This window comes from Seriola dumerili, unplaced genomic scaffold, assembly GCF_002260705.1.
Source record: "Seriola dumerili isolate Sdu_G_001 unplaced genomic scaffold, Sdu_1.0 BDQW01000551.1, whole genome shotgun sequence".
In the NCBI taxonomy this organism is placed as follows: domain Eukaryota; kingdom Metazoa; phylum Chordata; class Actinopteri; order Carangiformes; family Carangidae; genus Seriola; species Seriola dumerili.
In genome coordinates this window covers 440132-467534 of record NW_019174806.1, presented here as the reverse complement: position 1 = coordinate 467534, position 27403 = coordinate 440132, and the positions used below count along the sequence as shown (strand labels likewise).

The window sequence follows — 27403 nt, the reverse complement described above, 5'->3', positions numbered from 1 at the left end:
CTATGGCGTTTTTATGCCTTGCTATACTATGACATTTTTTTGAAATGTTATGCCTGACTATACTATGACGTTTTCATGCCTTACTATACTATGTCGTTTTTTAACTTTTTATGCCTTACTATACTAAGAATTTTTTATTCCTGACTATACTATGACGTTTTCATGACTTTTTATGCCTTACTATACTATGTCGTTTTTTAACTTTTTATGCCTTACTATACTAAGAATTTTTTATTCCTGACTATACTATGACGTTTTCATGACTTTTTATGCCTTACTATACTATGTCGTTTTTTTTTCATATTTTATGCCTTACTATACTATGTCGTTTTTTTGACTTTTTATGCCTTACTATACTATGATGTTTTCATGACTTTTTATGCCTTACTATACTATGATGTTTTTTTTAACTTTTTATGCCTTACTACACTATGTCGTTTTTATGCCTTACTATACTATGTTGTTTTTCTTACTTTTTATGCCTTACTATACTATGACGTTTTTATGCCTTACTATACTATGTCGTTTTTATGCCTTACTATACTATGTCGTTTTTTTCATATTTTATGCCTTACTACACTATGATGTTTTCATGACTTTTTATGCCTTACTATACTATGTCGTTTTTTTCATATTTTATGCCTTACTACACTATGATGTTTTCATGACTTTTTATGCCTTACTATACTATGTCGTTTTTTTCATATTTTATGCCTTACTACACTATGATGTTTTCATGACTTTTTATGCCTTACTATACTATGTCGTTTTTTTAACTTTTTATGCCTTACTATACTATGATATTTTTATGCCTGACTATACTATGACGTTTTCTTGACTTTTTATGCCTTACTATACTATGTCGGTTTTTTTTCATATTTATGCCTTACTATACTTTGTCATATCTTTGACTCTTTATGCCTTACTATACTATGACGTTTTTGTGCCTTACTCTACTATGTCGTTTTTATGCATTAAAACACTGTGACATTTTCAAGATTTTTTATGCCTTACTATACTATGACGTTTTTATGCTTTACTATACTTTGTCGTTTTTTTGACTTTTTATGCCTCACTATATTATGACGTTTTTGTGCCTTACTATACTATGTTGTTTTTTTGGCTTTTTAGGCCTTACTATACTATGACGTTTTCATCACTCTTTATGCCTTACTATAATATGTTGTTTTTTTCATATTTTATGCCTTACTATACTATGTAGTTTTTATGCATTAAAACACTATGACATTTACATGACTTTTTATGCCTTACTATACTATGACGTTTTTATGCCTTAAAATACTATCAATTTTTTTTGCGTTATTACCCTCTGATTTTTTACCCCTTTTTTTGGCTGAACTACATGTTCACCAGCATTAACATTTTTTGTTCAATATTCAACAAACATTTCGAGTAATAACAGTACACATAGTCATTTGTTTTCATACATCACATACTTTTTTTATTTGGTAATCTGTCTTTTACATTGTTAACCTTCTGTTCTTAACATTCTAATTTGCTTTAATTATGTTTTACCTTTTTTTTCCTTCCATGGATCCAGCAAGACCTGCCCTGGCGAAAAGGAAGCTGCACTGAAAAAGATGGTCTTTTATACGCTGCCTAGTAGCAAGTGGCGGACGCCAACTGCATGGGCCAGCAGGGCAGTCTGTCTTACAGGGATCTATTTAAGTTGAATAATTCCGAGCTTTGTTTCTCTTTGTTTTATATTTATTTTCTTGGTAAATAGTTTGATTTAAATCCTTTGCAGTGTTGAGGTTAATTTTTTAGATAGATTTAATTCATTATTCGTGTCCATGTTTTGTGTCTGTCAAGTCTAGCCTTTGTCTATACAAACCTCCCTCATGTGTCACTTTTTAGGTTTGTTTAATGAGTTTGTTAGTTGGCCTCAGTTTGCGGTAAAGGGCCCTAGTTATGAAATTATTTTCTCTAGTTTTTAGTTTTTTAATTTTGAGAACTTAATTTTTGTTAACTTACTATGACTTTACTTACTACTCACATTTGCATATGGGTATTCCTGAATGTAAATTCAGATCTTATATATCAATAAACCGCTCACAGCATTAAAAAGCCAATATCTGGAGGGGTTGTTGTGTCCCTACCAATGTTGAGACAAAACCTACACCCTTACAAACCCAGGAAATGTTCTGTGAGTTGAAGGTTTAATCCTACACCTCTGATTGTGATTTACTTCTCTACTGATCACAGAAGAATTTACTCCACAGAACTAGTGCAAAGTATAATGACAATCATCCACTAAATGAGACAGTATTCCCCTGCCTCCACAAGCTAAAGAAACAGGAATAGTCTCTTCACTTCACCGACAGAAATTAAGACATGTATAAGATGTAAGAATGTAAGATTTTCATTTATTGTGAAGTATAATTATACAGTGAGATACATCACAGTTGAGAAGCTAATGAGGCTAATGTCCTATACTGCTGGTGAAAATTCTAAAATAATAATAATATTGAATTGATCAAATCAAAAGCACAACAACCGAGACTGTAGGATATAGTTCTTTATTTATTATTTTTAATTTTAATTTAACTTATACCTGAAAGAAATTGTGGAGTGTGAACTGTTCTCTCATGGTAATGGAATTACTCAACATCCTTTGTGTACATTTCAAAAAAATCTGATAAAACCGAACATGCGACAGTACTTTCAAAGCAGGTTGAGATTTTTGTCTTGACAGCATTGACACCTAAGCAGCAATTACTCAGGACACAATGAAGCTTAGTGCATGACTACGAGTTCTGAAATGTGAAAAACCTGTTTTGTTTTGTTTTGTTTGTTTTGGTTTTGTTCTGCCACTGGGCCAGCATCCCCACTTTAAATTCTCCTGTTACAGCAAAGTCTTCACAAGTGAGATCGAGGAAAGGACAGCCAGGGTGACGGAAGGTAAAGATGAGTGACATTTTCTTTAAATACAAAATTAATTTAAATTAAAATGAGCAAATGTATAGTTATACTTAAATGTTTAGCGGCTTTATTGCATTTCAGTGATACTATATATTTATATCTGGTTTATCATTTAATCTCTGTTGTGTGATTTAAGTTTGGTCCAAGACACACTACAAGGATGAAAGGCTACATTTTTCTTGTGGTCAACTTGGCAGTTTCCTTGACACTCTCCCTAAACCTGGTAAGAGTTTATTTATTTGTTTGTGTTGTTGTGATATTAAATTATTACATTTTGCAGAGCAAAACTACCATTCCTTTTTTAAAGTGTTTAATTAGTGATTTAGTGATTTAATGTTAATGAAAATCTGGACTTTAGTTTGGACTTTAAGGCAGAATGTAAACATTTAACTAATTTTAACTCTATGGATTTCAAATTTGAGTTTTACTTGTAGACCAGTATTAGCAGTATTGTTCTCCATTAACCAGAAAAAAGGATACACTTGTGTTGTCTTTATGTCTCATGTTATATGTCTTAAAATTACATCATTACATACTGTATATTCATGTGTTCAAATGTTCATTTTTACAGAATGGACCTGATGGACCAGAGATAGTGGGTAAGCTGTATTATTTGTTATTAATCAATATATTTCATAAAATTTATTTGATTTAATTGAATCATTTTTAATTGATTATTGTCACTATAAAGCAGCATCTCATCTTTTTTGTAGAAATTGGTGAAGACAAGGACATTACAGATGTAAACAAGGGTAAAGTTAAACATCTTCGTATAATTAATGTGGTGGTTGTGGTTACATAGGCACATAGAGTCATTCATTTCTTTGTTCAAAAAAAAAACCCCACTCACATTCACTTTTTATGCTTCATCTTAGATTCATTACATGATGACATTCTTGAGGTGAGTTTAGTGTTTTTGTGGCTTAATTAATTTAAAAAGAACTTTAATAAATTAAAAAGATAGATTAGTATGTGTGGATTGTTTGTGTCACCAGAAATTTTTTTTTTTTTAATAAATCTTAGCCACCACAGAGGAGTGCTACCAATGAAGATGACAGACTGTGGACGCCCCCAGTCCCATATGTTTTGGAAAAAGACCTTGGTAAATATTAAAATTTTTCTTGCATAATAACCCAGAGTATTTGTATGTTATTGGGAGAATTGCACCATGGGATGTGCTCTCCAGGTGGCTGCAACACTAAGTTAGTGAAATATATTATATGTTTGTCCACCAGTCAGTACAGTTCATTAGCATCAATTAGCTGCAGACTTTTGCCACATAGGAGCCACATAGGAGTGCCTTATCAGTGGAAAGAGAACCAGTAGGACAAGGAAGTGAACAAAGCTACTTGGCACAAGCAAATGTTTCTGATCTTAACTCCACAGTTTCTCACCATCCACTTGTGCCAAACAGTGACTCCACTCCTCCACCTGAGTATCTAGAAGGCATTTGTAACAGCAGTGTCATGTTTGTAGCATATACGTACATAGGCAAGAGGGCCTCATCTATCAGTTGCATTCAACATTGTCATTTCTTTGGTTCTCCCTATAACACAATTCTCATGAACAATGGAAGAGATGAACGCTAAAGGAGTGATCCTGAGAGCCTTTGAGCAGTTCAGGTTGAAATCCTGCATTGACTTCAGACCAAGAGACTCTGATGAATATTACCTTTCTGTCCAAAAGTTAGGCGGGTATGTATTAATTTTTCTTTTCTTTCCCACACTTTTGATAATCAATTAATAATGTAATTTATCATGCAAAACAGTTAAACGTGAGGATTCTGTGCTTTTTTGTGTTTCTTACTTGATTTGTCATTTTCTTTTTTAGCTTATCAGTCATCTGTGAAACACTTTAAAACGGCACTTATCGGCATGAAAAGTCCTATTCAAATAGTTTGATTGATTGATTTAATAATGGTCAAAATTTCCACAGGGATCCTTTGAGCTTGTGTGATCACAATAATTTTTCCAACCATTTTCTGACATTTTATAGAATAGAATTTACATAAAAAATATAAATGACAGATTAACCAATACGTAACATAACTGTTAGTTTCAACTCTAACTTCAAATAAACATTTGTATATTCTAACTTCTTTGATAGAAAAATGACACTGCTGCTGAGGGGTTAGATGAATGACATTTTAATATGATATTAACACTTTCACTCAAACGTCAACCACCTGTGCCACTGAAGAAAACGTAGTTATTCTATCTCCAGTAAAATCAGTCTGTGCGCTCTAGCAGCACTCTTTCATCACTGAGACTAAGATCACATTCATTAACATAAAGATGTGACTTTTACTAACCAGTCCTTTTTCAATTTTAGATGTTTCTCATATATTGGACGTTTATTCACCGGTGGACAGGATCTCTCCATCGGCAAATACTGTGATGCAATTTCCACTGTTGAACATGAGTTTCTCCACGCTCTTGGCTTCTACCATGAACAGTCCAGATATGACAGAGATGATCATGTGACCATTGCACTTGAGAACGTACAAAAAGGTTCCATTAAGACTTGTATTATAATATTCCTGTCCTTCATATTCAGTTATTCTTAAATATCTTACAGGTATGAAGGTGTTTGAGGGTAACAGAAGGGGTTCCAAATGAATAGATTAATCCAAAAACATATACCTAAAAACATAAATTACTTAGTAACTGTTAAATTAAAAGTAGGATTGATGAAAATATTACAAACTATGATCAAATTATGTAAAAGCTAATTTTGTCTAATGAATAATTAGTGAATTATGCCGATGCTGCTCTCAAGATTTTTCAATACAGTGTGCTGTAATTGATTGTTTGCTTTTATATGTGTCATCCAGGTAAGGAATATAATTTCAGAAAAGTTAGCAAAGAAAGCAGCACAGCAGGGGGAGTCCCGTACGACTACTTGTCTGTGATGCACTATAGTAAAAATGCATTCAGCAATGGCAACGGGTCTACAGTTATCACCAAAGACCCAAAATTCCAGGATGTGATTGGTCAAAGACTGGAAGTGAGTCCCAGTGATATCCGAGAGCTCAACCTTCGCTACAAATGCAGTAAGTTCTTGGAGTTTAAAGAGAACATCACCCACCTTCAATGTTTTGTGATCGTTTGTTTCAATCACTAAAATCGGTATAATAACACACATATCCACAAAAAAGTAATTGTTGACATTATCATACTCATATTTTCCAAATCAGTTTCACCTACGTCTAAGAGACATATTTATCTTATCTATCTTTTTTTCTTCACACAATTGCTTCAAATGACCGTTACAAGAATTATTCATATGATGACTATCCAATCTGTCATGTCATTTAGTCAACTGAAACTAAATGTAAAATGTGCTTTTTCAGTTTATGGTGGCAAGTTAGATGTGAAGATCCATATTACAAAAGATTGTAAACAGCAGCAAAGAGCTAGCATGTCTGTATCAAATGGTAACAAAATCCACCTACCAGCACCTCTAAAGCTCACTTCAAATCTCATTTGTTGAATTATTATAATAAGTTCATAGATGTGACCACTAACTTCGTGGATGATCCACTGATTCTCTGGCAACTGGTCAGAGCCAATTAATAGCCAAGATATTTCTGTCAAGGTACTGACAATTTATAGCAAATGGTAATACAGTTAAAATTGTCAGGAAAAGCACTGCCCTTCAAGGTAAATGGTGTTCTAATCTTATCGACCACTCAAAGCACTCTACATAACATGCCACATTCATCCATTCACAAACACATTTTTACATCACATCCATACACACACTCATACACTGGTGTAACAGACATTAGGGGCAATTTGGGGGTTCAGTATTTTGCCCAAGGACACCTCGACACACGGACTGGATTGGAACATGAACTCTGAGATTTAGTTCAAACAACAATACCTAAAAATATAGCAAGGATTAGGTTGCAATGATGATGGACTGAGTCGTAGCAGCAAATGGGGTTGGCTTGAGCATTGGCATCAGCGTATCATAAACCACTATCTACATGAGCTATGCCTGAATTGTGTCTATAACACACCATTTACTTATTTATATTCTATAGACTTTTTAAAAAATATTATCCCCAAGTTAGTCAGTAGTCCTAAATCCTGTGTTCTTCATTGACGTCTACAGACTCAACCATTGCATTTAAGATGTACTGTGGCTTCTCTAAGGAGAACATGTGCCACATGACCCGGTGTTCACAGAGTAGCAGTGACTGGAAAATGGTAACACGTGTTGATGGGGGTCCTAGCTCTGATCACACCAGTCTACCCAGTGGCAATAGTGGTCAAGGTAAGATTTCACAATTTCAAAATTAAAATTTCCAAAAAAAAATAAGTTTAACTTTTCTTTTAAGTATCACAAATAGCTTTGATGAAAGTCTTGTAATGTGACTTTCCTGGACAACAACATTCTAGGCCAAGATGCAGGTTTCTTCATGCATGCTAGCACAGCATCAGGTGAGGAGGGAGACTCAGCCTGGCTGGAGACCCACAGGATGAGCCCCAGTAGAGACTGTCATGTCCAGTGTCTCCAGTTCTACTATTACCACAGTGGGAACGAGTCCGACAAACTTAACATCTGGATCAGGGAGTTTGAAGATGAAAATGACTTGAAAGGAACCCGCCGTCTCATGGGACAAATCACTGGTAATGTCAGACTGTATGATTATCTTGTATCATCTGCTCTAAATGGTATTTAAGACTCTTGATGAACTATGAATGTGTGACATTTTCTTCCTTCAGGTTCACCAACAGCTCACTGGCAGCTCCAGCATGTTTCCCTGAATGCCATCAAGCACTTCCAGGTGGAGTTTGAAGCTCGTAAAGGAGCAGGAAGCTCTTCAGGCGGCTTCTCAATCGATGACATAAATCTGTCCGAGATCGAGTGTCCACATGTAACTTTGCAGATTAATGACTTTGAGAGGGTTTTGAACACTAGCAAATTTGGACATGCTATATACAGCCCACGGCAGTACTCCAGCAGGGGGTATGCTTACCGGGTAGCATTAGTTCTGTACCGGACATATATCGGACTGTTTGTGCAACTCTTGTCTGGTAAATATGATGACAAGCTGGAGTGGCCTTGCCCACAAAGGCAGGTGACTTTCCAAATGCTGGATCAGACACCCAACATCCAGCTGCACATGTCGAAGCAAAAGAGTATCACCACTGACCCAAACCTAGTCAGCTCTGATGGTAAGGTTGAAAGAACATGAGGAAATTCTTTGTATTCTGTTATGTTCCTTTAATGCTCTATATGTTCTCTGTGAACAGGTACCTATCTTTGGGACAATCCTCGTGAGATTGGAAAAACAGTCTTAGTTGAGAATAATGAGAAGGTCTTTGCCGGACCTTTGATTGGCAGATCCTATTTTACACATCTGAGAGAAATGAAGTCCAGAGACTTCCTCAAGGGAGGGAGCGCCATTTTTGTCTTCAGCTTCCAAGGCAAGCTGATAAAAATGTTTTCGATGCTTTGCTCACTGTGGTTAAAAACTGCTCTGCTTGTAATTTTACAACAAACATGTTTGAAACTTAAATCACTGCACAACTGAGTGGAAGCTGTGTTGTATAATGTTACTTTCTCCTTTTGCTAGATCTCACTCCCCTAGTTAATGGAAGCGCTCTGCCATGTCCTAAAGTGGCACCAGCGATGATTGTACATCCCCCTAAAGATCTGGATAATGGCCCATGCTCATCACGGTGGGTCAGCTATGAAACAACTTCTCATTTTAAAACAAAGGGTAAAGACAGATGTAGAATTTAGCACTGAAATGAGATTTTAATGATGCAATGCTTTTTACAGGATCTTAACCACCACCCTTCCACCTCCTCAAACAACAGACGACAACAGGTATTTACTCACGTTTTACACTTGTTGAAATTTGCAAGCTATTAAAACAGTGAGCTTGTAAAGTATTATTTGACGCTGTTGAGGCTAATCAACTAGTTACATAAATGGGTTTGTAGTTAGTATTAAAAAATTAAATAAAATAAGGCACAGTTATGTAACATATGCAGTAGCTACTAGCAGCTTTCTGGCTACACATACTAATTTTCCCAACAGTCTTTATAGCTTGGTGTGAACACCATGAGGTACTGGTCAGAAATCCACTGTATATTATTTTATTTAATACTTTCCTTTCTTTCTGTTGTAGCATTTTTGGCTTCTCTCCTGCTATGGTGGCCTCTCCTGTCCTCACCCTCCTCCTAGCACTGATGCTTTTGATACCATGATGTACGTCTCCTCTCATCCACATCTCACCTCGGCACATGGACAAGAGCAGCAAATCAGCCACTGGCTGAGTGATTCAGCTGAATAATTCAGACAGTGGTTAATTTTCCCTTTAAATATCTTTGTTGTTGTTTTCCAGGTTATGTAAGCTAATGAAACGAGAAAGCTGCAGTGAGTACTGAACAGTTGGATATATAGGTTTACTGTGTGTATGAAATTCAGAGAAGAAGAAATGCCTGCATTACAGTCATTTGCTTTTGGTGGTGGGATCATACTTTTGTTATATTGTCATTTATGGATTATTCTTGGAAATATGTTCACTACTTTTAGGGATTTCATGCACTATTGTATTTATTGGAAGCCAATAAAAACTCAAGCAAATGATTTTTGTGTCTACAGTCGCTAAACAAATACTGAAATGATTATAAGTATATTTAATACATATTTTTCATTTCAGAACCTATTATCATGGATATGTATTAAACATATTAATTGTCTTGTTAAACAATTTTTATACAGCTAACAGCAGAGTTAAATAAATTTAGAGGCTGTTACCACATATGATTCTGGGTATGAACAATCTTAAAAACTTATTGTTGCTCCAATGGCAGACTTGCGGTAAAGTAATGGGTTTGTCCCTCAATAGCCAGAAAAACTTAAATCATGCCAATGAAATACCCCTCCACCTGGGACCACATTTGGATTAGAACTGTTGGAGTCTATAATGCTCACAACCAGAAGAACCTCACATCACATCAATTGCACTGAATCATCCAATAATATTTCTCTTTTCATCTCTTTAACACACTTCCCACTGTAGACCTGCAAACTAAAGAAGAGGTCCTGCGAGCCTTTGATCAGTTAAGATTGAAGTCATGCATTGACTTCAAACCCAGGGAATCTGAGGCTTATTACATTTCTGACCAAACATTAGACAGGTACTGTCCAACCAACAGCATGACAGTGTTTTTCCACCATATACGACTATCCTGGTAGTTTTTTTTAAATAAATTTGTGAATTAAAATTCCTGCCTGGTTTTGCCAAATTAGTTGTTGCAAAAACTATTGTGCTTACAGCTTTATATATTCCATTTTTTACATAATGTTTTTTTTTAAAAATTTCGCCCCCACTGTTCTTGAACGTAGCACTTGCCGGTTCACTAGCTCATCCTTAACTATCAGTCAGGAACAGGAATATTGGAAAGATGTCAGTGATATTAATTTACATGGCACAGTCCTGGCTGGATTATCCTCCTAGGGGGGTCCTGGGCCCTGTACTAGTTTCATTACTTCCTCAGGCACTCACTTAGTTCTCTAGACCTGTTTGGTGGATTTGCAAAAGTTTAATAGAAACAATCTTAATAATTAATCATTTAAGTCTTTTTTGCTTCAAGAAAAAAAAACAAAGCTTTTTGAATGTTAACATGGGCTTCATGGAAGAATGACGGGCATTCTAGACAATCTTTTGACATTTTATACAATTACCAATCATTTGGTTATTAAACATAATAACTGTCAGATGTTCTGATAATGAAAATATTGGGGCTTAAGACCTAATTGAAATGCTTCCCTCCTTAACGCCGGTATTACAAGATGGAAGACACATCAGAGTGGCTATTGTAATTCTGTGGTACAAATTTGCAATTAATCAAATTATATACATTGAAATGGAGTAGAATAAACCTGGGACCTTTTTAAACATGACTTACTCCAAGTAAGGTTGAATTTCATAGAAGTAATACAAACCCTGCAAAAATAAAAGATGGCACAGGATCCCTCTTCCTCACTGAAACACAGATGTAAGACTGTGAAGAGAGGTGCTGATTAAACCAGCATTAGGATTTTTTTGGCCACTTGGGGGCAGCAAAAATAAGCTGTAAACACAAGTGATATTATCACCTTTAACTTACCTTTTAAGATAATGGTGAACTTCTAAGGAATTGTTGCTTGTTTATAAATTCAGACGACACCGATTAATATTGATTTAGAGTCATGTTTGCATCTGCCTGATGAATAAAAATCAATTATTCATTACGTTAAGCTTTCACTAACTCAAGAAAAAAAGAAATCGCTCTAGCTGCTAAATGCTCCATCTTCTCCTGCTAGTTGCTAGCTGTCTGGTTTTTGGTGTTGGGCAGGTAGCACTCACTGGGTTTGTCTGAGCTGGATGTTTGGATTTTTGAATTCATCACTTTGTGTCCCAGTTCACAGAGTCATTTACCCCATTACTAGTAAGAATATTGGTTGGTTATAGTGGTTTTAAACTGGTATTGAGGTCACAGCTTGCTGTACTTGCTAGACTGCATTATGTATGTATTCAAAAGATTAAGAGATAAATCAGTAAATCTGATAATCTAAACTGTTGTATAGGTTACATTGAACTACATTATATTTCACAGATAATTAAGTTGTGTGCACTTTGTACTCAGTTCCTCAAAGTAAACACAACATCTACTTTTACAAAAAGTAATCACATTTATTTCAATCCGTCATACATGATAACCATATATTATGTCTAACCACTTACTTTGATTTTCACATCACATGTTCTCATGCATCACCTGATGCCCTCTGATGTACATCTCTCTAGCCTCTGGGTATATCCAATACACCATAAAGGAAAGACATTTGTGCTACAGTATGTAGGCATGGCTTGGCCAGTCCTGGCTCCTTGGTAGTTGTCTTTATCTCTCTGTCTGCCCCAGAAATCACAGTTGTAAGAGAGTCTCTGAATCCAATTTCTAAAACTTAGTCCAGGTTCCTGTGTGTCTCTGTGCCGGTCCAAGCTGTGGCCTGCGAGCTGGCTCCAGGCAGACCCTGCACCAGAGACCTAGCCAATGGTGACACCGAAGCCACACTGGAACTTGTTCTTGCGATGGTTGAGGAAAGCCCCGAGGGCCAGTGTGAGAGGCAGCGGCAACAGTTTCTTTTCAAGGGTTGCCCCTACCACCCAATTACTGTCAACTGTACCTGAGGAGAGGAAAGGAGTAAAAGTGTAACAAGTCTTGTTAAGAGGAAACCCTATATTTTCTAATGTTCAAATAGTCACTTATGTCGCTATGAGTGTATTCATATTGTATTTACCTTTAAACAGCAGGTTGGCCTTGGGAAGGTCCAACTGGTAACCAAAGGATGTTGTAGTGTCTTGCATCCTTGTGCTTGCTTCAAATTCAACTCCTATCTGCAACTTTATTAGTAGACAGAAGTTAAAGGACAGGTCCACTTTTCGCCCCAAGTCTATCTTAACACAACACTCCTATGCACACTGAAATAACTTCCAGTCGACATAATTTTTTTCTTCTGTCCTCATCCAAACGACATTCCAGTTAAAGCAAAGGGGTAAGAATGTACAGGCCTAGTTCACTGCAAAAATGTCTTATAGCCAGTGTAAGGCAATATGAGGCCTCATCAGTCTGAGTTAGACATTAAGTGGGTTATCTTCCAAATACAAAATTCCTCTTTCTCTGGACTACAACTGTGCAATGAAGGGGTTAGTAACACCATTGGAATTTTGTAGTACGAAGAGTCTAACTTGATTTGCCTAATTCAGCCACATTATTACCTTCAGCTGAACTTCAGAGTTCTTTTTTGCACACAATAAGGACTCTGGGTTTTGTCCCTCCATGTCTTACATTGGAATCACTTGAGGAAAGGACTCCTCGAAAGCCAGAACAATTAAAGGCACCAAAAACTACTCCAGTGTATATATGAGCATGTAAGTATTGTTTTATATAAAACTTTTAAAAACATAAAAACACATGCTTTTAATATGCAAACTCCAGAATTTGAACCAAAAGGCTGCATATGAGGTGTTTCAGACAAACCATGACCATACACAGACATACAACCCTGCACACTTGTCCTAATGTTAGATACCTGGTCGTTGGCTTTGTGATAGTATGTAGCATGAGCTCCTGCACCTCCCAAAGTCAATGTAGCAACATAGTTGTCACCTGAGAAGAACAAAAAAAGATGTGAACATCTATTACACACATAACAAAACAATGAGATGGAATTAGGTAACACTCATAGAAGTTCCGATAAACACTTCAGACAACTTAGACAATTAATATTTTGGAAATTGGTCATTTTAAAAATGTAAAAGAATAAAAAAGCAAGATGGTAGACCATAGATTTAAGCATCACGTAGTCAGATACAGTGCATGGTTCAATAAGCCGAGGGTAGATTTTACCTGTGTATCTGCCCAAAAGGGAGGTGACGGTTCCTTCCTCCCCAGGTCTCTTGTGGTACACTAGCTCACCACCCAGAGCCAGCGCTGGTGTGATGGACTGGAGGTAGTGGGCCACCAAAATGCCTGAAAGAAAGTAGTAAAAGTGCTTCCATTATTTTTACATAATATATTCCCCCCTTATTCATATTTATAGAATGGAGTACGGTCTTCCCCTCTCAGGCTTTCTAGCGCTTTTTCTAATTCCTCCTCCTAATTCCTTTTAATTAACCTCTAATCAACAAATTGTTACAGCTTTAGCTGCATTAAACATCAGTTTTAGGATTCTATCTGGCATATATTTCCCATATTACACATTGATACATAAATATATTGATAGCAGATTAAAAAAAAAAACTTATAGATATTGTGATAGTGGTTTCATGGATATCACCCAGCCATCAGTGGTTGTATTCTGCCATCGTTCTCCCTTCAACAAAACCTCCACTGCAGTTTTGTGAAAATAATCATACCAGATCCAACAAGTACGTCTGGATTTCCGAGTGTCACAGCAGAGGTGAAGTCTTCACCACGATACTCCATGTCACACTGCCAATTCACAAACTTATGCTGCTGAGTCTACAACACACAAAAATAGAAAAAAGTTCAGAATCACAATGTAAGTGAAACTTAACATACCGAGAAAAAAACTCATGAAAAACATCTGAAAGTCTTCATACCTGGATTGCTATTTTGGAACGCACAGCAGATGTGAGCTGGTGAATGATCTGGGCATTCAGACTCCCAGTATTGTCCATATCTCCGACCATGACTGGGAATGACTAGAGGGAAGAAGAGACATCATTGTCAGCTTTTAAGTTATGTGGATGACATTTGAAACCTTGCAACTCTATAGAGGCGTAGGCTATATAGCTTCCCAAATATCATTGTAAATGTTGTTGCTGCTGTGCATGTGGGCAAAGGAGAAAAAAAGTCAAGTGAAGTATTTTTTTTCAGTTTTGAACCTTGGTGAACACAAATCAGGTCATTAAAGTAATCATCTAGGCGAACTAACTAACCAATTAAAGGCTTAATATAACCTTAACAGTTGTCCCTCTTTTTCGTTATATAAATATATTTTCATAATTGTCCACTAGCAAAAACACTTGCCTCCTTTCCTGTTTGATACAAATTTCCAAAGGTAGTACAATATAAAAAAGCTATTTTACCTAAAATGCATTATGAGGCTTGAAACAATGCAGTTTTATATCATTAATGAATACAGCCTTCATATATCCGTTAAACCTTGAGACTGCTTGGCTAATAAATGTCAACATTTATCAAGGGGTTTGTTGAGGTGATGGGAAAATTATCATTACCTCTGCTGGTCCAGTCTGTTTACTGCCTACGTAGGTGGAACCAAATCGATAACCAGAATCACCCTGGGTACTGAGGGTAACAGTATGGCTGACTTGGAAGTGGTTACTCAGGCCCTTGTTGACCACTAACCGCACCCCTTCCATCTGCAGAGGGAACACCTCTAAAACAGAAAAAGGCCAAAAAGGGGAAAAGAGATACATGTAACTCAACATCAGACAATCATTTAAGCACATGACAATGTAACAGTGATAATGTTGTTATAATGCCATGATTTTTTTTTCCAAAGTTAAACAAATGTGAAGAAAAAGACTACATCAGTCATAAATACTAAATACACTTCTCACACAATTCAACAGCTGATTTTCTAACCTTTACATTTGCGGTGGCACTCCTCATAAGTGCCTGGGTTTGGGAGTGGGGAATCTGCATCTGACGTCTGCTGGCCAGATCCAGATGATGGAGGGACGGAAGACACTGAGGGCATACTAAACCCTGGAGGGACCGACACCAACCCTGGAACCCCTTGACCACCTCCAGCTCCAGCTGGAGCTGGACTGGGGGAGGCGGCAGCCAACACACTGCCCATACTCTGATGCTATAACAGACTAGTAAAGAGATAGACAGTGGATGAATAATTTATTAAGTCATTGAATTTATCAGTGTAATTTCATCTCACAGCTTTGAGCTACTGACTGTTGAGGTAATCCCTGAGACGGTGTGAGTGAAATTGAAAAAGTTAACAAACATGGCTGGATATGACATTTCCCCGCAGTATATCCAATGCACCTGGACACAGTTAGCTCCAAAAACATTACAGCTAGTATTAACTTGGTTAGCTAAAGTGAGTGATCTGTTCTCCTGTCCTGGCAGTAACAGTACAGCAGACTGGTTGCAGCTAAGGCCCAGTTTAGTCAGACTGTCGCCATATATAATAATGTTATACTACAACACTGCCGGATAACCACTAGAAAAATCGAACTGCAACTTCTGGTTTGCAACAGAGACTACATTTGGAGATAAGCCAGCAGCCGACAAAACTATCCGCTAGCAGTATTTAACCTATGAAGGCTAATGCAAGCTAGCACGGTTGGTTGGCTAGCTAGCATGCTAGGTAGCCATGTGGAGTCGACCACGAGATCTGTTCGTCTGCATACGGAAAACACATTAGTTAGAAATACAATAGGTGGCGAATTGACACTAACAACTATCGTCTTCTTACAAAGCACTCCTGCAATTTTACGGTTTAGCTACTCACGCTAACGGTTCGGGGTCCAGGGGGTAGTTCAACACCGGCAAAGTTCACGGCAACGTCCGTAACCGTAGTTGACAAGTGCCCGCCCATTTCATGTGACTAGTGCATTGATTGGCTAATGTACATATCTTTTCAACCGCTATTGGCTGAAACTGCAGCTAAGACAGCCCGCTCCTGGTGACGTACTGTGGGGTTCATTCGCTTATCATTCGTTTCATTCAATCTCCTACTGAATGACATTCCAAGGGTACACCTGTTCTTGGAGCCGTTAGCCGCGTATGAATACATAAAAAAATTAATGATATACATATTACGACATCTTTTGTAGACAGTAAAGCATGCATGTGCTTCCTGTGGATTTTTTCAAGATGAAAGTCATGCTTCCCAATGACAAAGGATATACTAACTGTATGACATATGGTACAGATTATAAAATGTAATATTGCAGTTCATGGAAAAAAGAATAGCACTTCACTTAAGTGCTGTGCAAAGTTTTTCATTTTTTCGTTTTTCTTTTTATGAAATATTACATTACAAATTATAAATATTACACTTATTCTTATCCATTATATCCTGATTGAACCAAAATTCATTTTTTAGCATGTCAACGACCCAAAACAATCCAGCCAGTTATTAAGAACCATCCTCAGTAACAAGAACAGAGTCCTGCAACAGATGGTATGACCCCCCACTGAGCCCTGATCTCAACATAGAGTCAGTATGGGATTACATGAAGAAACACTGACACAGTCTAATTCCACAGAAGAACTAAGGCAAGTTCTCCCAAGATGCTTGGAACTATGTACGTGCCAAGGACCCTGAAAAACTGTGCACAAGTGAACATACAAGAACTGGTGCCGTTTTCAAGGCAAAGGGTGATCACATCCAATAATGATTTGATTGAATGAATTGAATTTTTTTCTTTGCATACTGAATTTTGTATTAAATTCATTAATAAACACTAAAAGCATCCTCAGCATGCCTTAAACTTTTGTACAGTATCATGAGACTAATTGCGTCATTTAAAAAAAATAAATAACATAAAGAAGCAAATCAACAACAAAACAAAGTGTCAGTCAGTCAGACTTTTATTCATTCGGGGCGCTGGCATTGACACACTTCAGGAAAGTCTTGGCTGTCTTTCTTTCTATTTAACAACACATCTGGTCATCCAGTCATGAAGGTATTTATTTTTTCCAAAATGCAGTGATGGGACAAAATGGTCTCAGGTTTCAAACCCACATAAAAAATGGTCTGAGTCTTCTATCACATGACATGTATTGATTCAAGTGTCTGTACAATGGCTTACTACCTGGGGAATCTAAATCTATCATCAACAGCACTACAGTGTCAGACATGAAGAAAGTTACGACTAACGATGCTTTGGAATAGGACACACATGTCTCCCTTCCCTGCTGGTGCTTAGTTGTACTGTAATGTCCAACCAAAGATGCAACAAAAGTCTGCTGGAAATTTCACAGTGTCAATGTTATAAATTTGAGCTACATTTACTTTTCATGACATCGTGTTGAAGTCAAAGTCCAAGTTCATAAAGAGCAACAAGCAGCTCTAGTTGGTCATATTTAAGTATTTGTAACAAATGAAGTAAAAGTAAAAATCCTTTCAGAGTGCAAGTGTGCTTTCAAAATTGATAAACTAATAAAAGAACTGTTTGGCTGCCATTTTCCTACATTACAAAGTTGGGACAAGGGGCTGGGCAAAGTAGAGGTTTGACAGTGGACTAAGGCACTTTGCAAAGAAGAATGGAAGCAGAAACTACATCAAGATAAGTGAACATGTTGGCCGGTTTCAAAATAGTTTTAACTAAGGCCCCTCATCTTGTCATGTTTATTACTGATAATCTCAAGACCTGAGAAAATGCTGCCTAGTGCTATGGCTTTAAAGGGATTCAAGAGATTTTCACAATTCAATACCGACTTATTGTTACTGTCGGGTCTGTGCTTTTACAAAATGCACTACAGTGTCACTAACATTACACCGTTATCTTTGAACAAAAACCTTATTTCTGCAAGTTAACACTTGAATTTAAAATGTACCAAGTTCTGTTTCAGGTGCTCTGTACTGGAGAACCACAACAGCCCTCTTTTAAACATCCTTCATAGAAAAGTGGTCATTTTGGTTTCTGAAGCCATTTATATTCAAGTGTATGCAATTTTTTCTCTACTCTTCCATCTTTGGTTCCCTTTTGAAGAATGTTATCCCAAATAATTTGGCCGCTGCTTCCCCAAACCTCAGAAATAAAAGTTGGAGGGGAAAAGATTTTTATAAGCAACAGGATTAAGGGCAACAGGAAAGCTACAAAAAAACTACACTCAGTAACCACATTATTGGGCACAACTGCTTTCCTAATGCAGATATCTTATCAGTCAATCACGTGGCAGCAACTCAATGCATAAAAGCATGGTCAAACGGTTGACTAAAAATCACAATGGAAAACAAATGTGATCCAAGGGACTTTGACTATGGAATGATTGTTTGTTGATTGCTGTTCTCCTGGGATTTATCAACAGTCTACCCATATTCTAATGGCTATTTTCAGCAGGATAACATCCTGCTGATGAGTTTCCTCCAATGGCCTCCACAGTCCAAGAAGCCATTTATCAGTGTAACAGAGCACCTGTGAGAGGAGGTTAAACGCAAAATCTGCAGCAACTGCGTGATGCTATCATGTCCACATGAAGTAGCCTCTTTACTGGGCTGGTCCCATAAACAGTGTATCTGAAAGTGGTGACTGAGTGTAGATAATTATTTCTTTTTTATGTGCAGTAGGGATGTAACCTGGGCTCCTTTGGTTTCACATTTTCATTCTTAAAGCAAAGCACAAAAAGAGTTTATGACAACTTCCATCTATTGTCAAGAGTGACTGTACAGTCAAGTGTACAGCACCACCTCTGGCAGTGTCAGAAAGTTAGACTGATTAAAGTGGCAGTTTCCACTGAGGAAGATGCCAGTTTAATAGCATATTTACAGACAGAACATGAGTTTGCTATAAACTCAAACTGGAAATGAAATCTAAAATAGACCATACTGATTACAGTGGGGAATAGAAATCTTCACTTGGACTCTTGTGTGATGCGTAGACAGTATTGTGTGATGAATGCCAGGCGCCATGTTTCTCCTGAAAAACAAATCACAAAAGCCTGGTTAGAATTTCTGATGTGAACGAGTCACTGCTTTAGCAAACCAGAGCTGACAGCTGGCTGTGCGTGCTGATCAGCTCTGTCCAAATCTATGTTGACTGCCATTGTGCAGCCTGAGGACGACAACCCTAAAGCCTTCACCTTTAAATCCTGTAAAACTTCAGTTAATCTTCTTGATGAAAGAGGATACTATCAGTTAGCAAGGGTGCTAGTATTTGCTCTCTCAAGCTAGACTGCTCAAATGCTTCCAGTGTTATGAATACACTGTGTACAAATTTAATTAAATGCTCTCACTCATACACACATAAACTCACTGAACCAGAATGTGGAAATGAATAGTTTCTTCAAGCTTCACACCTTCTTACCACCAGCTACATAAAGGGCTAAGCCTCAACTCTTAACTTTTTTGTGTCAGATGGATAACTGAAAAAAGCAGCTGTAATGTGACCTGTGTTGACAAGGTGTAAAAAAAAAAAAAGAGTAGAAAAACAGTGACCATCATGAAAACTGCTTTCACTTGGGTTTATCGAAACTGACCATTCATTCAGGCTGTTCCCAGTTCCTTGTTTTTGGCTTCCCCAATGTCATCGTCGTCATCTGGGTCAACAGAGTGAAACTCTGCCACATACAGGCTCTTATCGATGCTGCTGGGGATGGGCTTAATGTCAGTAATTAACTGATCCTCAATAGTTTTCAAGTTGTAGCGGTCATCTGAAGTTATCAGATTGATGGCCAGACCCAGGTGACCAAAACGCCCTGAGAGAGAAGAGACAGAGCATATACATTACATACTGTTAGTTGAAGTGTCACAAAATGAACCTGGGTGCACCAGATTTTCAAAGCGGTAGCTGTAAACAAAATTCTTCGTTCAGAATGCGAGAATTTATAAATAGATTCATCTTCACCTGATCTGCCAATGCGGTGCAGGTAGGTCTCTGCGCTTTTGGGGAAGTCAAAATTGATGACCACATTCACTGCCTGGATGTCAATTCCCCGAGTGAAAAGGTCTACAAGAAAAGATGTGTATTAGTCATCCTACTGACCATAAGTAATTTAAATTTTCACTTTCTGTTGGAAAACGCAGAACTCCCTTCACCTACCTGTGCACACCAGGTTTCTGCACAATCCATTCCTGAAGTCATGGAACACACGGTTCCTGTACTCCTGCATCATCTTTGCATGAATGTAGAAGCACGAATAGCCCAGTTGGGTGATTTTCTTAGCCAGAAGCTCAACCCTTTGGGTGGAGTTACAGAAGATGATAGACTGATTGATCTGAAGCTGTAATAGATATAAAAAGGTATTATTATTCATTACAGAAGGAACAAACCCCTGAATTCTTTACATTTTCTGCCTCAGGTATCCTGTGGCCTTACCTATGGCAAGTTCACAGTAACATTTTCATTTAAAAAAAAAAAAAAAATACACTCTCTGTCCAGGTATGCATTTTACCTCTGTATCAGAAATAATACCAACACATCTGAAAACGCATATCACATGACAATTCACATACACTGGGCATGTGGGTGCCGGTGTAAACAGAAAGCAGATTGATTACTCTGCAGCTGGTTAGTTGCAAAAAAAACTACGAATGAGGAGCAGCAAAGGCAGTTATAGCGTCAAAATGCAGAATTTAACTGCACAACAGCTGCTAGCACAGACAACAAGGTCAGCAATGCTTTTTAATTTGTTATCCATGTTGCATTCACTACTGGCAGCTGTGATTGGTAAGACCCAATCAGGGAACAACTAGGATTCAGCAATATTGATTAAATCCCAATACATATTATTTTATATTGAGGTATCAATAAATAAATAATAGTTTTATGATAGTACATTTTCTGTAAAATCAACTGAGGAATAAAAATAAGTCTTTAAACTTTCAGTGGGCAGTGAAACAGCTTTTCAGTTTGGTATTGAGTTACTCTCTAAAACAATGCAGCTTTTTGAAGCTCTTAGTATCCAACTGGTAAACATTGAGCACTCACCCTAGAAAAGAGCGTGTTGAGACAGTGGACCTTCTGTCTTTCAGTCACATAGGCATAGTACTGGGTGATGCCCTTCAAGGTCAGTTCCTCCATCAGGTTGATCTCATAAGGCTTCTTCAGATGTTTGCTCTGGATGAGACATTCACAATATATTTTAAAGTGTGAACAAGATTTTTAATTTTTACCTCTTCAGAGAAGTGAATAGCTGTTTAAGTTCTCACCATGAATTTTTGCACACTGATGGGGAAAGTGGCAGAGTACAACAGGATCTGACGACCCTTTGGCAAAAAGCTGATAATATCTTCAATCAGGACCACAAAGTCCTGGGACAGCAGCTTATCTGCCTGAATAAAGGGATATTTAAAGAAAAGGTGTCAAGAGTGGTAGACTGCAGACCAACTTTATAAACACAGCCAACAATATTGACAAGTGAATTCAGAAATAAAGAGTTAACCCACCTCATCCATCACCATCATTTGGGTCTTATCCACTTTTGCCACACCCTTCTTAATCAGGTCTAGTATCCTGCCTGGTGTAGCAATCACTACATGCACTATTATGATCGGAGGACGAACAAAGAGCATGTCACAACCAGTTCAACAAATTTTATCTTTGGTACAAAATCAGCCAGAAACACATTTAAAAGACTAAAACATAAGCTTATAAATGATTACTGTATAAACTGAAACCTCCAACAACAAAAAGCATGAGCACGAGTAGGTATTGACTGGATGTGTACAAAAGTCAGAACTCCAGAATGACAAGGTAAAATATAAAAATCAAGAATTACTTTTCCATAGTTTTTCCATACAGAAACATTTTTTTAATTATTTTAAATATTAATGGCTTGACATCTACCTATCTCATCAAGACGCATGATGTCATCCCTCAAATTGGTGCCGCCCGTGGTAGCCATGACCTTGACACCTCCAAGGTGCTTGCTGAGCTGAATGCTGATTTGGCTCATCTGCAGGGCCAACTCTCTTGTCGGCACCATAACTAAAGCTGGATTGAGATAGACATGGGAAGGGCTGATGAAATGCAAGGGTACATGAGATATATGGAGAAATTTAAGTAGATTGATGCTCACAAAAAAAATTATTTTATATATTCAGACCAAAGAAACCTGTGCACCAACAGTGGAAAGGAACGCATGTGGTAGAATAGTGCAGTGATCATGGACTCCATGTGCTCCAGAGATCGTGATGCAAAATATATCGGTGTAAAATGTGGTGTAGCCTCATTAAGTCAGAGATGATTCTGTTACTTCATAATGAGATTACAAGTGTGGAGACAACTATCTGACTTAATTTGTGGAGAAAATCTGCAGGAGAAAAACCTGTGCTCCTATGCTTTCCATACAACATATTAGAAATGTATAATTTTTACTACAATTTTACAAAAACACAAACTTCAAAGACGAGCCCTTCATAGTTTTATATCCATCACACCTGTTTCAAAATTAGCACCATCAGGCAGAGGCAGCAGGAACTCACCCTGGATGTGATCCTTCTTCAGGTCTATTCTCTCCAGCAGAGGGATGAGGTAGGCTCCACTTTTTCCTGTACCATTCTTGGCTCGAGCCAAAATATCTCTGCCCGACAGGGCAATGGGGATACTTTCCTCCTTTTGGCACAGAGACAAGTCCAATCAATACAATCAGCAGGGTTCTTTGGACATGACAAGACTTATATGGAAAAAGACAAACAATTATTGAGTACAACATCCAAAAACAAGGGCTGCAATCGTCCCACCAAAATATTACAATGTGTAATACAGGGAAGAGCATATATTACAGCTTTAAAATATTTCTGGATGTGCCAGTTTATCTGGATTACAACTAAAACTTCAGATGTTCATAAATCAGGATACATTTGAATCAATTGAGGCTGGAAAGTTAAATGGATAATTTTGATACATACAAAGCACTGTTCTTGGTTTTAGTGAGTGCAGTATTCAAATCAAGCTAAATAGCTTTATTTACCTGGATAGGGGAAGGTTTCTCCCATCCCATCTCAAAGATTCCCATTAGAAGTTCTCGCTTTAAGCAGTAGTCTTCAAATTCATTTCCCTTGGTTGATGTCACATCCTTGGAGAAACAGAGCAGTTTGATAGGATGCAAAGGTTGATATGGCAGCATTACAAGCCAACATACACTCAGTGAATCTAAAACATTTGGAATTCAACAAAAAATGTTGGAAGTGTCTCAGAGTTAGGAACAGTTAATGTGAATAATTATGTCTGCTATTACTCATAATTAACTTACCGAAGTTCTCAACCTGGTGTCTTTTGGGGGAAGTTCCAGGCACTTCTTCCAGTCATCCCCAAACCTAATTGTAAGAATGTGCACTGTCAAGTCTAAATAAATAACAAAACATCACAGACTGAAAAAAGAAGGGCTCTGATATATACTGAACCCCCAAAACCCAGAGTTTTTTTCTTAGTCCAAACCATTTTTCCATGCATATTACACACAGATAGACTGGGAAGCTGATGGGGATTTTTTTTTTCCCATTTACTTCACAAGTAATGGATCTTCCATAAGTACCAGCTGTGTCCAATAATACTCACAACAGTAAATAAATAAGATTGCCAAACCTAAAATATATGATTTTGCAATTTGCTATTTTTGCTATTTATGCAGCAGTATTTTGGCAAAAAGATATGATGGGACATCCTGAGCATACACAAGGAGTCCTGAGGCTTTGAACCACAATATGAGCTACAGACACTTTCTGAGATTCTCATCTTCTTTTACTGCTGTTAAAATAGGTTTGTTTTCTGGGAAGGAACTGCATTTATATAAACATCTAGTAGGTTCTTGTATCCACTGTAGGCAGAAAGGCTACAGAAGTGATTTGAACATTTCTTTCAATGCGGAAGTTAGAGAGAATGTAGAGCCAGTATCTTACTTGATGCCCCCACTGTTCTGAGGAATGCTGCTCCTATTCTGGGAGACACTGGACAGTTGGGCAGTTGCGAGGAGTCCTGACTGACCAGCTGGTTTGGTCTGTCCTCTGAGCTGCCCATTTGCTGCTTTGTTCAGTCCAATCATTGGTGCTGGGTTTGCTGTTCTTGCTGTAGCCATGGGTTCTGGCAATTTCCTTACAGTGTGTAAAATTTATTTGCCTCTATTTAACTTCTGTTTTGCTTAATGCACCCGTGTGTAAAAAAAAAAAAGAAGTAAAAGCTGAAAAAATAAAAAACTTTTTCTGCTATCTTTTCTTTTTAAAGAATGTATTGTGTACACAATCTGACATTCAGACCTCTTGAAAAGAAGAAGTCTGCGTATGAATTCTGTCTATTTACAAGACAACTCTCCAAAAAAGGGAGAAATTAACATTCATATGAATAAATAAATCAAATATGTGACCAAAACATAAACTCTTATTTTTCTTTCAAAATGTGTGTCTCATACTCTTATCTTTGCTGTAATAAGAATCCTGAATTTTCTTTGTGTATTCTTCTAATATCTTGGCTTGAAGGTCCGAGTGCTGTGTTTATACATTCAAAATGGCCAGTAGGAAAATAAGACCTCCTTGGTCACGTCTCAGACTAGTACAATTTGCTCTTTGACATCAAGAAGTCTTCAAAAGTGTTTGCTGGAGCTTAATACTGGCTCAAAAGTCACTCCAGGAATCTTGTCTTTAATTTTGATAGTCCACTTTAAATGTCTGTGGTTATCTTGTTCCCGTTTCCTTTACTTCTGCTGCAAAAGTTGAGATGGCAGTCTGCAAAGTGTTTTGGGAATTGCCGATCAACAAAAAAATCCAGGTTACCTGTCAGGCAATAAACAATCATAGGTGGTTAATTCTTAGCATTAACGAGCGAGCCACAAAATAATACTTAATAATAATAATAATAATAATAATAATAATAATACTTCGCTTGACAGTGAGCAATCTAAACTAAAGTTATACAACAGCACTGAAAATCACCGACATACATTTCAGATGTGTGAATTAGCAATGTGCATCTTCGACAAGTCAGAACACAAACAATGCCACGTTTGGCAAAACCACCAAATGTAAGCAACAAAAGCTAGACCACAGTACTAGTTTTAAAAATTGACTCCAAAAAGCTTAAAGAATTTATACTAAACATTATAGGGTGAAAATGCTGTGTTCGACAGCTTAATTTCGGTACGAAATGATTATTAACACCAACTTTGCCAGTGCGGCTTTGTTGTGATGCCAAGGGTACGAGCTAACTTGATGCTAACCCAAGCTAACGTTACAACAGTTGCGAGCTAAAATCCACTGACAGACCAAGTTATGTTAAAAATTATTTTTAACAGTTTCGAACAAAATAAAGGGCGAACCATCGGGGTATTGTCCCGTGAGTCGCTTCTTCCACAAACATATCGCTGTCACAGTTGATTAGTTAGCTTGTAAGAAGTTAACTAGCATCGTTAAAACTTTAAGCGTAGCAACGTGGCTTTAACAATCCAGCTAACAAGCTAATGTAAGATCGTGTTCCTGTTGAAGCGTGTGGCTCCCTTTAAAAGTGTTGACATAGAAGCAATGCAAGTGCAAAAATCAACACCGCTCTTCTCAGTTCGCACCTGTTACTTCGAAACTTTTATTCAACCCGACCAAACTAAGTTGGCAAGAAATGTTAGCTTAGCCATTAACGATTACTGTTAATCGATACGCTTGAGAAATTACTGTTTACCCAGTCGGAGAGCGATGCTACCTTCACTTTGCTATATCCACCCAAGTCTTCCCCGTTCTGTCGTTGCTTTGCGTTATATCACCAGTTTAATCAAGTTTGGTAAATACTCGTTGTTTCGTGAAATCCACTCTTTTGTCTCTCTTTTCTCAGATATTCACAAATTCAACATGGCCGCGCTCGTTTTTGGCTGGTTGTTTTGCTCCAAAGGAAACTCTGACTGACCAATCACAGCTCTGCTTCAAATTCACAAACGTCACTGTGGATAAGAGATGACAAAAAAAATTATAGAACAAAACTGAATCTGTTGGACACATTTTATATAAAATATTCAACAACTTTTGTCAGAGAAAACAACAAAACACGCGTACAGGACACAAATGCACACAAAACAGATTTAAAAGGTAAAGTGGTTCTAGATAATAATTAAATAAAGCATAAAGGTGGGATTTGAATGTGCATAATTGAGCATGTCAAGTTAACACTGTTAAGCCTTAAAAATAAGCAGACTGGATACATATTTTAAAAGACTCAAAATGTACAAAAGATGGAGCTTGAATCACTGCAGCAGCTTGTGGGTGACCAGTTTGCATCCCAGTCACAAGGGGAGTGCCCAGTGCACAGAATTGGATAAGCAGGCACTTTATCCATGTATCAAAGCCCAAGGATCGCCAAACTGTGATGGTCTTTTGTCATGAAGCCACGAGAAGAGGGTCAGTTTGTAGGAGAATCTAATTTCAGGTTCAGTCTATTAGCTGTTCTGTCCCCCCACTGGTGAGACTTTCTTCTGGGTGTCATTGGGCACTGAAGTTTGATTGTTCTCTTTGTTGTTGTTGGCTGTGTAGAGGTAGTTGCAAGTTGCACTGGGCAATATATTTAGAAGCAGTACGATGAGAAATACAGGCATAGATAGAGTCTTTGGAGAATGGGAGGTGCCGTGATGAGGGTGTGTGGTGTAGTCGAAGGTGAACATCCACGACTCTGGCTGGGAGATGGGGAACTAAAACAAGGACAGGCAGAGAGTATAAATGTAATACTGTTGATTATTTTCACTGAGAGTCCGTGTGTGTGCAATTGTGTGCATGTCCTCACCAATTTTCCGTTAAGTTGCTTCCGTGTGGTAGACTGACACAATGTGTTGATCCCTGAACTCTTATGTGCTTGAGCCTCTCCCTCGTAACACATCTTGCTATCTGGAAAATATTTGCAGTCTGTTACAACTTTGTGTGTATGACCTCAGGTAGAATCACATAGTAATCTTGATTACAACACCAGATATAAAACACTGGCAGAAGAAAAACACGCCCACCGTTCAGTCTGGCCCCTAGAGAGAGGGATACACACACATTTACTTTCCCATTTGGCCATTTCTTCCTACCATCCTAAACAGAGCTGAGTCAAGTAGATTTTTGCAACTGTTGCATTTGTTGTTGACATAACTAAAGTAAGCAGATATGAGCGGGTTTTTCCATCATAAAGTTCAGTGAGTGTATTGAAAGTTTGGACATTCACATAGAAGTCATTCAGTCTCAGTCAATTGGTAAACTGTCAATGTCAAGATTTAGTGCTAATGTTCTTGACAACATATCCTGAATGGTCTTGGAGGAGAGGGAG

At 37.6% G+C, this 27403-nt stretch overlaps 3 protein-coding genes across 6 annotated transcripts in view; 1 reads left to right on the top strand and 2 right to left on the bottom strand.

Annotated features, from left to right (window-relative positions):
* The first annotated feature begins 2865 nt into the window (after positions 1 to 2865).
* Positions 2866 to 9539, top strand: LOC111236058 (meprin A subunit beta-like). Its single transcript, XM_022764667.1, has 16 exons — positions 2866 to 2922; positions 3080 to 3166; positions 3515 to 3542; positions 3657 to 3695; positions 3819 to 3844; positions 3967 to 4045; positions 4520 to 4637; positions 5275 to 5453; positions 5777 to 5995; positions 7063 to 7224; positions 7350 to 7580; positions 7677 to 8129; positions 8208 to 8381; positions 8531 to 8636; positions 8740 to 8787; positions 9092 to 9539. The coding sequence occupies exons 2-16, from the start codon at positions 3104 to 3106 to the stop codon at positions 9168 to 9170; spliced, it is 2004 nt and encodes a 667-aa protein (XP_022620388.1). The 5' UTR covers positions 2866 to 2922; positions 3080 to 3103; the 3' UTR covers positions 9171 to 9539.
* Positions 9540 to 11616: 2077 nt separating this feature from the next.
* On the bottom strand, positions 11617 to 16051 carry tomm40 (translocase of outer mitochondrial membrane 40). Its single transcript, XM_022764668.1, has 9 exons — positions 15973 to 16051; positions 15087 to 15322; positions 14717 to 14877; positions 14078 to 14179; positions 13871 to 13976; positions 13362 to 13484; positions 13045 to 13121; positions 12253 to 12355; positions 11617 to 12138 (listed from the first exon to the last, which is right to left on the bottom strand). Exons 2-9 carry the CDS (start codon positions 15301 to 15303, stop codon positions 11999 to 12001), a joined length of 1029 nt encoding a protein of 342 aa, XP_022620389.1. The 5' UTR covers positions 15304 to 15322; positions 15973 to 16051; the 3' UTR covers positions 11617 to 11998.
* Positions 16052 to 17044: 993 nt separating this feature from the next.
* The window catches only part of LOC111236049 (probable ATP-dependent RNA helicase ddx6), an 11412-nt gene continuing 1053 nt past the window's right edge, over positions 17045 to 27403 (bottom strand). For 2 of the 4 annotated variants that reach the window (XM_022764655.1, XM_022764657.1), the window contains exons 2-13: positions 24031 to 24897; positions 23385 to 23448; positions 23103 to 23207; positions 22615 to 22744; positions 21977 to 22123; positions 21577 to 21671; positions 21340 to 21462; positions 21119 to 21247; positions 20231 to 20411; positions 20036 to 20137; positions 19668 to 19886; positions 17045 to 19108 (exon numbers count right to left, since the gene is read on the bottom strand). In XM_022764655.1, the coding sequence (XP_022620376.1) occupies positions 19675 to 19886; positions 20036 to 20137; positions 20231 to 20411; positions 21119 to 21247; positions 21340 to 21462; positions 21577 to 21671; positions 21977 to 22123; positions 22615 to 22744; positions 23103 to 23207; positions 23385 to 23448; positions 24031 to 24206 (1464 nt within the window). In that variant the 5' untranslated portion in view covers positions 24207 to 24897 and the 3' untranslated portion in view covers positions 17045 to 19108; positions 19668 to 19674. Of the gene's footprint in view, positions 19109 to 19667; positions 19887 to 20035; positions 20138 to 20230; positions 20412 to 21118; positions 21248 to 21339; positions 21463 to 21576; positions 21672 to 21976; positions 22124 to 22614; positions 22745 to 23102; positions 23208 to 23384; positions 23449 to 24030; positions 24898 to 25792; positions 25896 to 27403 lie in introns of those variants that run through there. The other 2 variants (XM_022764656.1, XM_022764653.1) reach the window with 2 other exon arrangements.

What these genes read in the sequence shown, in the direction of transcription:
- LOC111236058 (XM_022764667.1), top strand. Translation starts at nt 3,104, where the DNA reads ATGAAAGGCTACATTTTTCTTGTGGTCAACTTGGCAGTTTCCTTGACA. An exon ending in TGATGGACCAGAGATAGTGG is followed by an intron (nt 3,543 to 3,656) that starts GTAAGCTGTATT and finishes TCTTTTTTGTAG; the next exon opens with AAATTGGTGAAGACAAGGAC. An exon ending in CAGTGGCAATAGTGGTCAAG is followed by an intron (nt 7,225 to 7,349) that starts GTAAGATTTCAC and finishes ACAACATTCTAG; the next exon opens with GCCAAGATGCAGGTTTCTTC.
- tomm40 (XM_022764668.1), bottom strand. Translation starts at nt 15,303, where the DNA reads ATGGGCAGTGTGTTGGCTGCCGCCTCCCCCAGTCCAGCTCCAGCTGGA. An exon ending in GTTCCAAAATAGCAATCCAG is followed by an intron (nt 13,977 to 14,077) that starts GTATGAAGACTT and finishes TGTGTGTTGTAG; the next exon opens with ACTCAGCAGCATAAGTTTGT. An exon ending in CCTTTTGGGCAGATACACAG is followed by an intron (nt 13,122 to 13,361) that starts GTAAAATCTACC and finishes TGTTCTTCTCAG; the next exon opens with GTGACAACTATGTTGCTACA.